Source organism: Gossypium hirsutum, chromosome D06 (assembly GCF_007990345.1).
Source record: "Gossypium hirsutum isolate 1008001.06 chromosome D06, Gossypium_hirsutum_v2.1, whole genome shotgun sequence".
Taxonomy (NCBI): Eukaryota; Viridiplantae; Streptophyta; class Magnoliopsida; order Malvales; family Malvaceae; genus Gossypium; species Gossypium hirsutum.
Window position 1 is genome coordinate 52,779,547 of NC_053442.1, and position 16,222 is coordinate 52,795,768.

The 16,222-nt window shown below is 33.6% G+C and overlaps 1 protein-coding gene across 3 annotated transcripts; it reads left to right on the top strand.

Moving 5' to 3' along the window:
- Nucleotides 1–4,898: 4,898 nt before the first annotated feature.
- On the top strand, nucleotides 4,899–14,717 carry LOC107901866 (protein NARROW LEAF 1). Of its 3 annotated transcripts, none has more exons than XM_016828023.2 (7): nucleotides 5,142–5,436; nucleotides 6,068–6,128; nucleotides 6,324–6,830; nucleotides 7,182–7,325; nucleotides 8,669–8,909; nucleotides 12,815–13,315; nucleotides 13,772–14,717. In XM_016828023.2, exons 3-7 carry the CDS (start codon nucleotides 6,336–6,338, stop codon nucleotides 14,185–14,187), a joined length of 1,797 nt encoding a protein of 598 aa, XP_016683512.2. In that variant the 5' UTR covers nucleotides 5,142–5,436; nucleotides 6,068–6,128; nucleotides 6,324–6,335; the 3' UTR covers nucleotides 14,188–14,717. The 3 variants fall into 3 exon arrangements, with proteins under 3 accessions (XP_016683514.2, XP_016683512.2, XP_016683513.2); XM_016828024.2 differs by having other exon boundaries at nucleotides 5,149–5,436; nucleotides 6,068–6,132; XM_016828025.2 differs by lacking the exon at nucleotides 6,068–6,128 and having other exon boundaries at nucleotides 4,899–5,436.
- Nucleotides 14,718–16,222: the final 1,505 nt, after the last annotated feature.

Consider the following 16,222-nt stretch of genomic DNA (forward strand, 5'->3'; position numbering starts at 1 on the left):
ATGAGTTTTTTTTAAGTAAAAATAATATCATTGGATTATATGTGAACTTAAAATAAAATAAATTTGAATTAAACTTATGAATGACGAGACACAAATTTAAAATATTTTCAAAAGATATATACATTAATTACAAACAGATATATCTCATATGCTGTTGTCAATATATTCAATATGTACATTAATTACAAACAGAGCAGTTTATATATACATTAATTAATAATTACAATATATTCAACAATTGGTTAACTGTACCTACCAGTTGTAGATTTAAACCTTTCGAAAAAACAAGAATAAGTGCAGTAATTTTTTTGGTCAAATTCTATAAAAGGTCCTTTATTATACATTGTTTTGCAGATTTTCTCCTTTATTATAATTTGATTTTTTTAATCTTTCTATTTTTGAAAATTATATTTTCAATCTTGAATCTATCTTTTCTCTATTAATTCCAATCAAATAATTTGAAGTGTCTTATTTTCTTTAAACATGTACAGTTTGTTTGTTTGTTTTTTACAATTAGACAAATTCTTTTGCATATTTAAAAAAGGAAAAAAATGTATAGTAATATTTATCAATTTGTAAAAAAAAATACACGTGGAATCATAGTTTATACAATCTTTTCTCTAATGAATATGATAAATTACATCTTTAAAACGAACGCATCAAAGTTTTGATGAAATTAACGGGGTAAAAAAATCTAAAACTGAAAACATATTTCAGAAAATAGAGTATTAAAAATGATTAAATTGTAATAGAGAAACTAAATCCAAAGAAAACACATTGTACAGGGATCTTCTATACAATTTGATCATTATTTTTGGTGTTACACGTAGTTTGAATAAAAAAGATATACAAGGTATGAGGTTCCTGGAGGTTTAATGGAAAGCAACATTTGGTTATTTGCAAGAAAGGGTCAAATTTCACTTCAATTTTTACACAACAAAATCATTTTGCACTGGATATGTAAATGATTTCATTTAAGTTTACCATTTTTAGTATTTTACTGTTTAGGGTTTTTTTTACATAGCTGCTTGTAAATGATTAATTACATAATATATATCCTAAGTGTTCATATGTACAAAAGATGACATCAATCATGGATAGCATTAGTTAACATGAAGTGAAGAGGTAAGAAGATAAAAAAAAAACCTGGTACTCCGGCGACTCCCGATTCTTCTGTCGAGTGTCGAGTGTCGACTAAGATTGAGAATGTAGATATCGGGTGTTGGGTGTTAAGACTGAGACTGAGATTTAGGGCTATCGGCTAGCTACGGGTGTTGGGAGTTGGGACTGTGTGTGTGAGTCGTGAGTTGTGAGTGACAGAGTGAGAGTGAGAGTGAAAGTGAAAGTGAAATTGTGAAATTAGGGAGGAGGGCTGGAGGGGTGTTGGGTGTTAACACTGTTGTGAAATGAAATCTGCTGAGAAAATAGAAGTGGACCAAATGGAATGGGAAACTAATGGTCCTAATGGACAGCAGGCCAGGTTCTACTGTTCTAGGGCCAGGGGTGTTGTGAAAATTGGGCTGGATTAAATTGGGCTGGGTTTAAATTGGGAGGGAATAGGCCTAGGGTGTAAATTCGGTTTACCCGAATTTTTTCGATTAACCGACCCGTGTCGAACCGATTTAACCGTTAACCGAATAAACCAAAAAAATTTAACCGACCCCCGACCGAATTTTTTCGGTTAACCGACCGATTAACCGAACTCGATCAGTTAATCAAAAAAATTTGGTTTTAACCGAATAATGCACACCCCTAACGGACGAGAGACGTTTGATTTCACCGGTCACTGTAAAACCTTCCAGAATATAAAGACTGCCAGTTCTTTTACCTTTTAACAAAACGAGAGCTTCACGAGATACTTTAATGTCGCTCGACTCGATGTTGATTCTGCATCCTTTCAAGTCTAAAATACTCAATGAGATAAGATTCTTTCGTAAATCAGGTACATACCTGACGTCTAAGAATGTCCTAATCGTCCCATCGTGTATCCTAAATTTAACAGTACCAATACCAATTATCTTACAAGATGAATCATTTCTCATGTGCACAACTCCACATTCAACTGAACTGTATGTGGAGAACCATTCTCTATTGGGACACATGTGGAAAGAACATCCTGAATCTAGGATCCACTCAAACGTAAGCTTAGAGTTATCGCTCGTTGACACTAACAAGAAATCATCACCGCATTCATTAACCAAATTAGCACTAGCTACATCTTCCTCGTTACTCTTAGCAGTTCTTTTATTTCGCAGTTTATAACAATCTGCTTTGACGTGACCTAACTTTTTACAATAGCAACACCTTTTGTCTCATTTCTTTGATGTTACCAAAACGAAAGCTTGCCTATCTGCTTTGCTATTCAAACCAAACTCATTGTCCAATTTGTCTCTACTCAACAAATGACCCTTCACATCTTTGAACAAGAGTTTGTCTTTGCCATAAATCAGGGTCTCCTTGAAAGACTTGTATGAAGAGGGTAAATAGCACAATAATAGCATAGTTTGATCTTCATCGTCAATATGAACCCCAACGTTCTTTAAATCATTTACAAGAGTAATGAATTGACTGATGTAATCTCTAAGAAGCTCACCTTCGTTCATGCAAAACGTAAATAGATGTTGTTTCAACACTAAACGGTTAGCCAGAGACTTAGTCGCATAAAGAATTTCTAACCTTTTCCACAAGGCGGATGAGGTCTTCTCCATCAATACCTCCTGCAATACTGTAATCGCGAGGCACAACTGGATTGCAGACAAGTCCTTTTCATCAAGCTCTTCCCATTCGTTTGATTTAGATTCTCAAGTTTTTTCCTTGTAACAGCCTTTTTCAAGCCGTTTTGAACTAGAATTGTCATCATCCGAACTTGCCACAGATTGAAATTTATCTCACCATCGAACTTCTCAATTTTAAACATTGTTGTTGTCATATCTGAACGGGCCGATCTATGAAAATTGAACTAGCTCTGATACCACTTGTTAAGATCGTCCCGATTAAGCAACGAACAAGTAAAAATAGTAAAAGAAATTGAGAAGTTGAATACACAAATTTAACGTGGAAAAACCCCTCCAAAGAAGATAAAAAAACCACGAGAAAAGATAATTTTACTATAATGGCAAAAGAACTAAGAGTACAAAAGATGGAGATAAAAAACTAAACCCCAAAAACCCGAAAATAAAGAACTCTCAAAACGTAAACACAAAATTCTCTAAATATGTTACGAGTTCTAATCTAATGGGTGTGTTTTTCTAATATTGTAAAAGAGCCTATTTCTAGGCTAAATTAGTAAGTCAAATAAACTATGCTAATAAATGCTAAATATATTATACTAATAAATACTAAATCTTTTAGAAAGAAAATATATTTTTGTTTAACTTGACTTGCAAGTAATCTCTTAGAATTTGGGTCACACAACTCTAACATTTCACCTTTTATATATAAACTAAAATACCTATTTCTTTAGGTTTATTATTGATTTTTTTTTTGGTGACAAGATAAAAAAAAACCATTACATCAAACTAATATGGAAAAAAGAACATCACTTGCTATATCAGACTCAAAGAGAGCTATGAGTTCCTCAAGGACCTCCTCAAGTACCTGAACACTGCCCTTCTTATCAGAAGGCATTTTGGCTAGAGAATCCACAACTTTATTTGCCTCCTTAGGGACATGTCATAATCTCCAATGACCAGCAAGCTATAATACTTAAAGAATTCTCCTCACTAAGGCTAAATTCAAACTTATAGGTTGCCTGTCTTGGATGACTTTAAGCACCTCTCAATTATCAGTCTGGATAATCACTCTATCGAGACCCCGCCTTTGAAAGAGAATCAGACCATCCAAAATCCCTAATAGCTCAGCCTCTAACACTGAACACATCCCCAAATAATGATTGAATCCATGATCCACTCTCCATTATGATCTTGCAACACCCCCTTGACAGAAGTAAGGCCAATATCCGGTTTAACCGCCCCATTAATATTCAAGAGGCACCAATTACCTATCAAGGGAAGGTTTGAATCAATTTGTTACTGTCCAGATGTGGTCTTCATGTGCGTCAAAACATATTGTTTCCTGTTTCAATGGTATTCCAAATTATTCTTTGAAAGATGAATAAATTTATATTTTTCAAGATACTCCAAGCAAGCATCCCAAAAAGAAAAAGCCAACTAATCCCCACACTAGACATCCATAAATGATCGCTTAAGTTGTACTCCAATCATTCGACTAAATTTGTAGAGAAAAACTTGCAATGCTAACTGATAGGTACAACCTAAAACAAAACCTCTTTTGTAGCTTTACAATCTTTAAGCACGTGTAAAATATCCTCTGTCTCATGTTGACAAAACAAACAAGAGCGATTGTGACTGACGTCTTTCCTTATTCTTTCTTCATTAAGAAGGAACCATTGTTTAAAGATAAGCCAAATGAATAGCCGAACTCGTTGGAGTGTGTAGCCAAGTGATCTGATCCGACTCTTTCCTCCAAGGGGCTTTCCATTGCCTCTCTTTAGAATGCCACGAACTCTCCTAAAGAGATCAATATACACTTTTAATAGAGAAAGACCTTGTTGGAGTGTGTAGCCAAGTGATCCGATCAGACTCGACTACTGAATGTGGAGGGGGAATGCTCACAATTCTTCTAACACAATCTTCTGACAGTCAAACACGAAATATATCAAGCTTCCACGTACCTTCTTATGCTACCATTTCATTAAGCTGACAATTAGACACAAAACATCTATGAGAAGGTATTTGTTTAATCAATGGCCTTAAGTGCAGAATCCAGTAATCTTTCCAAGACAAATAGAGTTGCCATCCACCACATACCACACTAAGTTCTCACGAAGTAAAGGCCACACCTTAGCAAGAGCCCTCCAAAAAAAGAGCACCTCCCTCGCGTGATACTATCCGACACCCTCTCTTTCATTCCGTACTTCGATCTAAGAACATAACCCATAAAACAGAAAAACTACTAGATTTAAATATGCAATTCTATAATTTAAAATATTTTTAAAAAATATAATTTTAAATATTTAAACTTTAACATTTTAACTAAAATCCCATTTAATATTTATAATAATTTTATATTATGAACATATTTCTTAAATCTAGTAAAGTTATTTTGTAATAAAATATAGCAGTATCAGGCCATCAGATTTTATACTATGGCTTTTGTTTTCTCTTTCGCTCACTCTCTCTCATGTAGAGCCTGTTGTTTTTTTGCTTAGAAAAGCTCCAGTCTTCCTAAATTCAGGCTCTAATTCAGAGCCTTTTTCTCATAAAAGAGATACAAATAGAATACCACCGAGTGAGCGTTTTGATGTTCTTTCCTTTTTGTGTTTAACACCGGTTATGCGCAAGAATCACTAGGGCATGAAAATCTCAGAAGGGCTTGACTTTGAGTCCTCCAAGCCAGCTCCCCCATTGTTTACTGGTGAGTTTTAGCTTAATACATGCTCAGGATTCTCATAAAAGGTCATATTTTTATTTGGGTTTGCTTCTAAAGTTTAGTCCACATATTTTTTTCTATTCTTTTGAGCTCTTTATTTATTTATTTCTGGGGTTTAATATATTGAATTGGTGCTTTTTAGCTTTCTGGATTTGGATTAGTCCATTAAAATACCCATATTCCAAAGGTTAAAATTTTCGACATCCTCCAATAAAAAGGGTATTTAAATTGGCTGTTATGTTCTCTCTCTACAGCTATTTAAGCTATCACCCTATTAGTCTAATTTTCTTTCACTCTTACTTTCCTCTTCCAGCTTGGAGAGGATGATATACCATTGTTCTATCTGATTGGCTTTCACTTTTTAAAATACCCTTGGAAGAATTTTTCTTTCCTTTATGGCCATTGGACATTAAATTTAACCTTGTCCTGTTTTTGTTTCTTTTTATTGCGTTATTGGTGTATTTGAGGATAGCTACCTGTTCTGTCAATATTTAATAATTTGTTGCCTAGGATTGACATTTTATAAATTTGTTTTTATTAGTGTTGTCACCATGTCAGAGGTTAGAATTCACTGCTCGTTTCTTTCTTCTTTTGATTTGATCTTTTTCTATTGCAGTTAGTGTGGTTTGCCCATTTATCTACACCCGTACTTAATCGGCCTTTATGGACTTAACAGAGTTAGTATGATTCACTTATACTTGTTTATCTATTTTAATGATATCAGCATCACTTTCTTTTGGTATTCTAAATTAGTATTGAATGTAATCAAGAATAAGTATTGTATATGTTCATGATCATGTCTGTACTCTGGTTTGCTTTATGTGCTAAAATATTCACCGAGTTTTGAGTTGAATTGAATTATTATTATTTAGGAGAGCTGAAAGATGGAGAGGACCAGATTGGATTTAAGGTTTCATCACTCTGGATCAACAGAATCAGAGGAATCTGCCTTAGATTTGGAAAGGAATTTCTGCAATCATCATAGTCTGCCTTCATCAAGTCCTTCACCTCTTCAGCCCTTTGCTTCTGGTGCTCAGCATTCTGAGAGCAATGCCGCTTACTTCTCATGGCCTACTTCAAGTCGATTAATTGATGCGGCAGAAGATAGAGCAAACTACTTCGGAAACCTACAGAAAGGAGTGTTGCCAGAAACTCTTGGACGGTTGCCATCAGGACAGCAAGCAACCACTTTACTTGAGTTGATGACCATTAGAGCATTTCATAGTAAAAAACTGCGTAGGTTTAGTCTTGGCACAGCAATTGGGTTCCGTATTCGGCGGGGTGTTTTGACGGATATACCAGCTATTCTTGTCTTTGTTGCTCGGAAAGTTCATAGGCAATGGCTTAGCCAGTTTCAATGTTTACCTACTGCTCTTGAGGTAAGTTCAATGCTTCTAGCTTAATTGCATTTACTGAACTGCTATGTTTCTTTAATATAGTTTTAATGGGAGGTAGGTTCAGGGAAGGGCTGTTCTTGTTCTAAAGCTACATCAAAATTTTTATGGTTTTTGTATCATCTATAGCTGCTAATCTGATGCTAGATTGTCCTTGAGAGGTCTTCAAATTCATTTCAGATTTGGCTAAAAAATGTTACGAGTTGTTCATAGTTTTGGAAGTTTCTAAACAAGTATATTGGCTCTAAGCAAGGAATTTTCGAATGTATGACTAACCTTTCATGAATTGACGTATCTTGTTTGGAAAGTTACAATGTTTATTTAAATATTGGTCAGGGGCCTGGAGGCGTGTGGTGTGATGTGGATGTTGTGGAATTCTCGTATTTTGGTGCACCTGCAGCAACTCCTAAAGAACAATTATATACTGAGCTTGCGGATGGGATGAGGGGGAGTGATCCAATCATTGGTTCTGGTTCACAGGTAATTGTACTTATTTAGTGTATAAAAGTGGTGTTTGATGGGCATGCACGGACATGAAATATGTAAAATTTGTTGTATCTTAAAATCTTCATCTCTTGATATTATGATTATGTGGTTTACAATGTTTAGTTATGGTTTGAATGATCTGTTGACATTCTGCTTGCAGGCATTGTTTGGTATTAATTATATCTTATTGCAGAGGGGGAATTTGGTTTTCTACTGCCCTTTCCCCCTTTCTGGGACAAAATCTTAGAATGTCCTGCTGATGTTGCATAACATGTTTTCTTCTCATGTTTATATATTAATCCTGCATCTGTTTTGCCATAAATGTTGAACACTTACCTTTTAGTATCCTCTTTTACCGTTATTGGATTGTCTACTCAAGCAGTTGGTTGCACAATAAAATGGTAAGCATTCTTTGATTCTATCAAACACTTCAACTTTTAATTTTCAGGGAAAGAAAGGAAAAACATCTTTCTGGTGTAAATCATGTAACTCCTGAGATATCTATGGGACTTTGGATTCTGCACGCTAAGTTCCAATTATTAATTAGAAGATGGCATTCTGCAAAAATATTATCCTAATCTAATTTCATTGAAGTAGGCTGGCTAGCTTTTCGAAAATGAAATCCTTGTCAACTTTTCATAATAAATAATAACGAAAAAGAGATAGAAGTCCTTTTTTTACAACAGTGTGAACAATCTGTACTATGAAAAAGAGCATGGTAGAATTGGTTTCCTCTTTTCTTCACTTACCTTCTGTCCTGCATTATTCCTCCCTGGGCTGAAAAAGAAATCCATGTATCTTTCTCCGAGCACCATTTAGTGATAATTGTGCCATCATTTCACCTGCACCATCATTTGGGTATTAATTATACAGTGATAGAGATTCCTGTTTTTGATAATTAATTTGAAGGATAATAAACATGACACATGTGAAAGATTAACTGTCAGTTATCTTTTACAACGTTTTGCTAGAAATTTGATTATACAATGAGCAGCTTGATATTGCAAGTATTACTGAAGTATGGAAGCTTTTATGCTTTTATAATCAATCATAGATGTGCAGGCATTTCAGCTTTGGTAATATCAGGCTTGAGTTCTTCATTCTAGAATTGTTTGGTGTCTTTTCCTCTAAAATCATGTGTATAGCTTAATTTCAAACTCCCTTCCTAATCCTTCTAGGTGGCTGTTAAGACTTGAGACATTTCTTGTAAAAGTGATGGTAAAAAGACTTCCTCTTTGAGTAACTTGTAGCTCTGAACTTTCCAAGAAATGGATATAACTCTTTACTTGTTCCGGTTTTTACCATTTAAACCATTCAGTTACTCTTTGTACATGTAGGTTGCCAGCCAAGAGACATATGGAACACTAGGTGCTATAGTGAAGAGCCGAACTGGAAATCGGCAGGTAGGTTTCCTCACAAATCGGCATGTCGCAGTTGACTTGGACTATCCAAGTCAGAAGATGTTTCATCCTTTACCGCCCAGCCTTGGGCCTGGAGTGTACCTTGGTGCTGTAGAGAGGGCAACCTCATTTATCACAGATGACCTTTGGTATGGAATCTTTGCTGGTATAAATCCAGGTAACTAACTTCCAATTTAATTGTCTGCCTTCAGATCTTCTGCTAGGAAGTTCATTGATCATTGCATTAGAAATTTAAGCAGAAAAGAGAGAAATTGATTAAAATTCAGACCAGGATGCTATTATGGTCCTGAGTTTGGGATCGAGTTACCGGATGAGTAGCACAATAATCAGATTCGAATAAGGGGTCTTTTCCCTTATTTTGGTTCCTATTTTACCTATTGTTGTGGAACTCTAAGGGAGTTGTCTACCTTCACTTTACTGAAACTTTCAACTTATTTTGTTCATAAATAATTTACCTCTTATATAGAGGTTTACAATTTAGGAATAAGATGCAAAACCCTAATTCATAACATTTCTTATTCTAACAAGAAAGAAAATATAATAGCAAAATATCCTAATTTATTAGTAAAGTTTTATTTAAATTAGTAAGGAAATTCTAGGAAATAAAGATCAGAATCAAATCCCAACAAAGTCATAATCAAATCACAATCTGAATCTAATTCATAACATTTCTCCCTTGGAGAAAAAACTTGTCCTTAAGCTTGAAGTCACGGTTCCCTTGTATCTCTTTCTGTGTCTGTTGGTTCACCGTCCTTTATTTCAAACTAGAAAAGCTTTTTGCATTGATGGCCTGGCACATACATTTCATCGCAATTGTAACAAAGGCCCTTTGCGCATCGTTCAACCATCTCTCTGTTTGTCAGCATTTTATCGAAGGTAGATGAGGCTCTGCTAGATGCGGGTGTAACCTGAGTTTTTTTTGTCTGGAATCATCTTAGTTGCTCCTTTTGTAAATTTGGGACTCTAGACTAAACTAGGATTCTCATGTGGGTTCAATCCTATTAGCAATTTTTTTTTTCAAATAGTTTTGCTATATTTTCGCTTGAACCAAATTGGGTGGGTGATGTAATTCCACATCAAGTCTGATGGGTTCAATTAGGTCTGTAATGAACAAGTCCACTCGTTGATTGGTTTGCACAGATGATGCGTGCCTCAAAAGCTGCTAAAATCGCTCTTGGTATTCCTCAACCAAATCTATTTGCTTCAAAATTATAGGTTTTCCTAACAGGTTGACTTTCATGAGTGACTCAAAGTGAAGCGAACAATATTCCTTGAAGATCTCCTATGTCATATTCAGTTCTTCATCTTCTAGCAGATAAAACCACAATTGTGCCTCCCCTAACATGTGGAAGGCAGCCAACCCAACCTTATCATGAGGGGTAGTATTTTGGTTGGCAAAGAATTTCTCACATCCATGGAGCTAAACAAGGGGGTCATCTGATTCATTGTATGTGGGAAAATCCAGTTTGGTGTATTTGAGCACTATTCCCCCACCTACACTGCCATTGTGGATTGTTGTCTATCTACTGTTGCTTCTACTGCTTAAGCGAACACTAAAGTATGCGGTTTGGAATGCCTTTGTCAGAAGTTTTTGTTTCTTTCCCATGTGAAAACTCGCGGAGTAGAGTCTCAATTTGTTCTATTTTTGCTTCAACCCGTGCCTCTATTGCAATCAATCACGCTTTATACTAAGAGCCTTGTGTAGTTGGCTTCAAATTTTCTCATCAATCTCTTTTATGGTGTGTAGCTTTGATGCCAAATTGCTATGGTCTTGAGTCCGAGATCGAGTCATCAAACAAGAAGCACAAGAATTGGATTCGAATAAAGGGTCTTTGCCCTCATTTCGATTCCTATTTTTGCCTACGATTATGGAACTCTAATGGAGTTCCCTCTTAATTTAATGAAACTTTCAACTTATTTTATTCCAAAATAATTTACCTCTTATATAGATGTTTACAATTTAGGAATAAGATGCAAAACCCTAATTTCTTATTCTAGTTAGTGTTTGGAAAGCCACCTATTAATTGGATTTGGGTGTAATTAACTGTATTTACACAGATGTGACATGTTTGGATAACTATTGTAATTGGTGGGTCTTATTGAATTGGGTGTAATTGGAGCACCCCAATCAAACTTTCCGTTTTTAGGGGGAGAGTGAGAATTGGATTAATTATACAGGTAATTACACTCAAATCAATTTGCCCTATGGCTTTACAAACACTTATACGTGATTTAACTTTAAAAAATATTTTTTATACAAGTTTTAAAAATTATATTATAAACATAAATATGTATGAGTGTTGGGGATGATTGTGGTAAAAATTTCTAAAGTTATATTATAAATCCTAAAAAATTATATTATAAAAAATAATTTATATATATTATAAAATTGTAACAAAAAAATATAATATTTAAATTTTAAAAATTTCTAAAGTTATGGAAAAAAAGTATATTATAAAATATAATATGCGTGTTATGAAAAGTTTTATGATATATTTATTTAAAAAAAGTTATGGCAAAAAAGTATGAATATAATTTATTTACGTGTCCATATTATATATTATAAAAAATAATATACTTATTTTAAAAAATGTTATAAATTTTGCCTTATATTATTTACAGGTAGTGCTATGAAAAGTTATAGGACTTTTTATAAATTTTTTTTATAAAGATTATTATTCTAAATTTTATATTAATTTTAATTTAATTTACGTACTATAAAAAGGGTTATAACTAGCATAAATCTTTTTTCAAATTAAGTTTATATAAGTTCTTATAATAAAACCAACAAATAGCTTGCACTGTAAACTCAAATATTATGTGGTAACTGCTAGTTATGCAAATATAAAAAGTTTTTTTGCACAATATTGTGGGGTACAATACCATTTGAGAGAATGGAACCAAACACAAGCACCGGCGATGACTCATGAACTTTTTAATTTGAGTCATTCAAAATTTCAAAATGTGGTTGAGAGAGGACATCTATTGTTTAAAAAACAATGATTTCTCATATTAACATCATCACCTCAATTTAGCATAAAAAACAATGTTAAATTGTACTAGCATGTTGCATACTTCATAAATTCATTCCTAAGTGGAATTGAACTTATCTATACTTTGAAGGGTACATGGAGGAAATAGAACTTGGTAATCTTAATGATATAGATTCAAATTTAGATGTTGAAAAACTTGGTTAAGGACCAATAGATGATGACAAAGAGTATATGTTAAATGTTAAGAGGGAATAACCCAACAAATATGAAATGCTAGAGCAATTAGATAAAGTTGCATATGAGGTTTATTTTTCTTGTTATTTTTATTAGTAATCATATTATCAACTACTTTCTTAAACTAATATATTACCTATGATGATTTGATTTTAATTTTTATTATTCATTTAGACTTTTTTTAACGTGCTGATAATTTTTTATGATAACTAGTCATTTTAAAAAATATATAAATTATGTATCTGTGTAATTACAATTTGTACTACCAAACATGACTTAGGGGATTACGATATATTTACCTTCTATCAATAAAAACGTCGAGAAATTACAATTATTTGTAATTACAAACAAGTGTAATTACTACCTTGGTAATTATGCTTTCATCCAAATACTTTATGCTGTCAAAAATCTGCAAAATATCTTAATTTGTTAGCAAAGTTTTATTTAAACTAATAAGGAAATTCTAAGAAATAAAAATCAGAATCAAATCCCAACAATCAGAATCAAATCAGAATCTGAATCAAAACCTAACAAATGCTATGGTCTACTGTTTGAATTTGAATGAAGATTTAGAAGGCTTCAAAGTCCTGATACATACAATGTTTAACTTTACATATGTGCTAATGTAATTCTTGTTGCTTCTTGACTTCCTTGCATGTCTATGACGGTTTGGTCCTCTTAACAAATGCTATGGTCTACTATTTGAATTTGAATGAAGATTTAGAAGGCTTCAAAGTCCTGATACATACAATGTTTAACTTTACATATGTGCTAATGTAATTCTTGTTGCTTCTTGACTTCCTTGCATGTCTATGACGGTTTGGTCCTCTTGCAGAAACGTTTGTTCGAGCAGATGGGGCTTTTATTCCTTTTGCTGATGATCTCAATATGAACAATGTAACTACAACTGTAAAAGGAATAGGTCAGATTGGTAATGTTCACATCATAGACTTGCAGTCTCCAGTTAGCAGTCTCATTGGAAGGCAAGTTGTCAAAGTGGGAAGAAGCTCTGGCTTGACCAATGGGACAATAATGGCATATGCTTTAGAGTACAATGATGAGAAAGGGATCTGTTTCTTTACTGATTTTCTTGTTGTTGGTGAGAATGAGCAGACTTTTGACCTTGAAGGTGACAGTGGAAGCCTCATACTTCTAATGGGGCAGAATGAGGAAAAGCCACTGCCTGTTGGGATTATTTGGGGTGGGACTGCTAATAGGGGTCGGTTGAAACTCAAAGTTGGTCGACCCCCTGAAAATTGGACTAGTGGGGTTGATCTTGGGCGTCTTCTAGACCTCCTCGAACTTGATCTCATCACAAACAATGAAGGGCTTCAAGGTATGTATTCCCAAGACTACCAGTCATTCTTTATCCAATTTTTAGCTTAGGTTGATTCTTTCTTCTTGGTGCTTATGAAGGATTTATTTCGCTAAATGGCATTAGATATGCAAACTATAATTTGGACCAAAAAAGATGAAATTATAAATAGACTGAATCATGATGCATTAATAGATCACACTGGTCAAGTGGTAATTTATTGCAAAAGGTTAGATTCCAGTTTTTAGTATTGATGTGGCTTAGTTCTTCTAATTTTTCAATCATTGATTATTTATTTAGACTTGAAAGTCACACAAAATGCAGTATTTTAGGCAAAGTATCATAGCTAAACAAAGTTCTGGTAGAGAAAGGAAGAAAGTGAATAAAGGCCAATGTTACCTTTATGGTTAATTTTTTTTTGCATCAGGTCTCTTTACATTGGCTTTGACTTTCTCTATTATTTCCTTATTGACATAGCTGCTGTACAAGATCAAAGAAGTGCTTCTGCAGCAGGGATTGATTCTACAGTTGGGGAGTCTTCTCCCCTGGTCCGAGTTCCATCCAGAGATAAACTTGATGAGAACTTTGAGCCGATTAATTTAAATATCCAGCAAGTTGAAGGTGAGCCTCAGCAAGGTCTCATACTACCAATCATGGGTACCAAGTATAGGGATGAAGCAGCAGTTAATGTGGAACACCAATTTATTCCAAGTTTCAATGGGAAGTCTTCAGTTCATGATCATTACCAAGGGGAGAACCCAGACTCTAAAAGTCTTTCAGCATTAAGAAACGGGTCAGATAAGGATATTTATGTTTCACTTCAGTTAGGTGAGCCCGAAGCAAAGAGAAGAAAATATTCAGATTCGTTGTGTATCGTGAAAGAATGGAAGTGAGAGAGTTTCGCCAGTCTAGGGAAATTGGCTGGAGATATCATCTTATTGAAAACAATCAGGCCAGACCACTGACAGGAACATAACTGTGAAGTGTGGAAGTGCATAAAGGAGATTGAGGTTCACCTCTTTTAGCAGGTCCAGGGGAAGTTATTATCATTTCCTCATCAAATCTTTTGGTTAAAGTACTCTAGTGGGAATTATGGACTGCTACTAAGAAGTAGAAGCATGGATAGGGTTGCTAGTAATTAAAAGAATAGGATTCTGTTCGGTTGGGTATACGTATTTATTTGTTTCTTCTCTTGAAAAATTTTGCTTGTAATTCATAAGATCTGTAGTTTTAACTTATTGATTCTGTATTGCTGCTTAAATATGTATTTCTTTAAACCGGCTGATTGAGTCCAAATTCATAGATTTGATGTTAAGTCAGATTTTCTTTTGGACAAAAGAATCTGATCCTCATACATGAAAATCTTCATGTTTTACGGTTTGGATGTATCATTACGTTATTCCAATGAACCAAATTTCAACCTTTTAAGGCATTCTTTTAAATTTTCTATTAATACAATAAGCTTCAAACAAGGTTTATCCTGCTTAGCACGTAGTCTATCATTATGGAAAAGATTTTCTTATTACACTATCCATAAATATTGTGTAACAAAAATTAATATATTATTGCTAAATATGTGTAGGTATCTGAGTCTTACCTTGTACAGTTGTCATGTGTGAGTTTTAATCCAGTTTGTTGGCTTTAGTGAGTGTATTTGTTCTTCTTTCTGTTGTGTAAATCACTTTTAAAAAATTAATACATTATTTAGTTGGTGGTTTTTATCAAAAGGAATACTTAAACTATCAATTTCATTTCATTTTACCCACGAAAGTGTACAACATCTAATAAAAATATAACACGTGTCATGTTTTTATTGGTTGGTTTTGTAATTTGGGGTAAAATGACACAAAATTAATAGTTTAGGCATCACCTATGACCACATTTAAAAAAAAAAACTTAAGTGGGAAAAGTGATAGTTTGACGGTCAATTTTATATTTAAACATATTCAATGTGTAACAACTCAATATTCATAATTATCAGAAAAATGTGGTTTCAAGATTAAACTCCTTGAGTTGAGCTAATCTTGAAATTTTTAATCGAGGAATTTATGTGATGATTACAAAATTAGGAATTAGAATTACTACTTAATTTAGTACAAGACTAAGTTCCAAGTCAACATAATTAAGAAGAACTGATTTGAGGAATTAAGTAAGTTCCCATAGTATAATTACACCAAGGACTTGAGAGCAAATAAACCATAAATAAAATGGGTTAGTGGAGTGGATTAATCCATGCCATTAAAATACACCAACATTTTCATGCATTGATTGATGACCATAAGATGAGATAATTCTTATTTTTATTATATATGCATGTTAGTATAATAAAAAGAATGAATGATGCTCATTTTCATTCTTTCTTAACGGCATACGAGGAAAAAGACGAAAATTTTTCTCCAAAGGTTTCTCCATTGCCGTCCATCAATTTTCAAGGTTAGGAAGCTTTTTGTCTTGAATTTTGTTAGATTATTAGTTAATGATGTTAGATAATTAGGGCCCAAGCATTGGAATTTCTAATTAATAAAGTTTTAATTAGTTAACATGGATGGAAACTTTGAAAATCCTAGATGAGAAAGTTTGGTTTCATGGGTAATTAGTATATTTAAGTTGTGATCATGGTGAAAATGAGTCGAGTAGCTAATGGGTATTGTTGAGACGAAGTTTGATTAAGTGATTATTAAAGAAACCCTTGATGAGTACTTGAGGATTAAAATGATAGAGATGACAACTTGGATTAAAATGATGTTTATTGATAGTTTGAGGTCCCTAGTGTATAGTTACGAAGTTAAATTTAAATTTAATTGGTAGATTGTAAAATACGAGAATTTCAGATATTAGAGTTTTAAGGGAATAAAGTGAAAAGTATGTATAACATGTTTAAGTATAAGTTTATATGCTAGATTTGAGAAACTAACACTGGCAGAACGT

Bases quoted from the DNA above. Each gene is read 5' to 3' on its own strand.
- LOC107901866 (XM_016828025.2), top strand. From the start codon at position 6,336: ATGGAGAGGACCAGATTGGATTTAAGGTTTCATCACTCTGGATCAACA. The intron at 6,831-7,181 runs GTAAGTTCAATG...AATATTGGTCAG, and splicing joins GTTTACCTACTGCTCTTGAG to GGGCCTGGAGGCGTGTGGTG. The intron at 8,910-12,814 runs GTAACTAACTTC...GTCCTCTTGCAG, and splicing joins CTTTGCTGGTATAAATCCAG to AAACGTTTGTTCGAGCAGAT.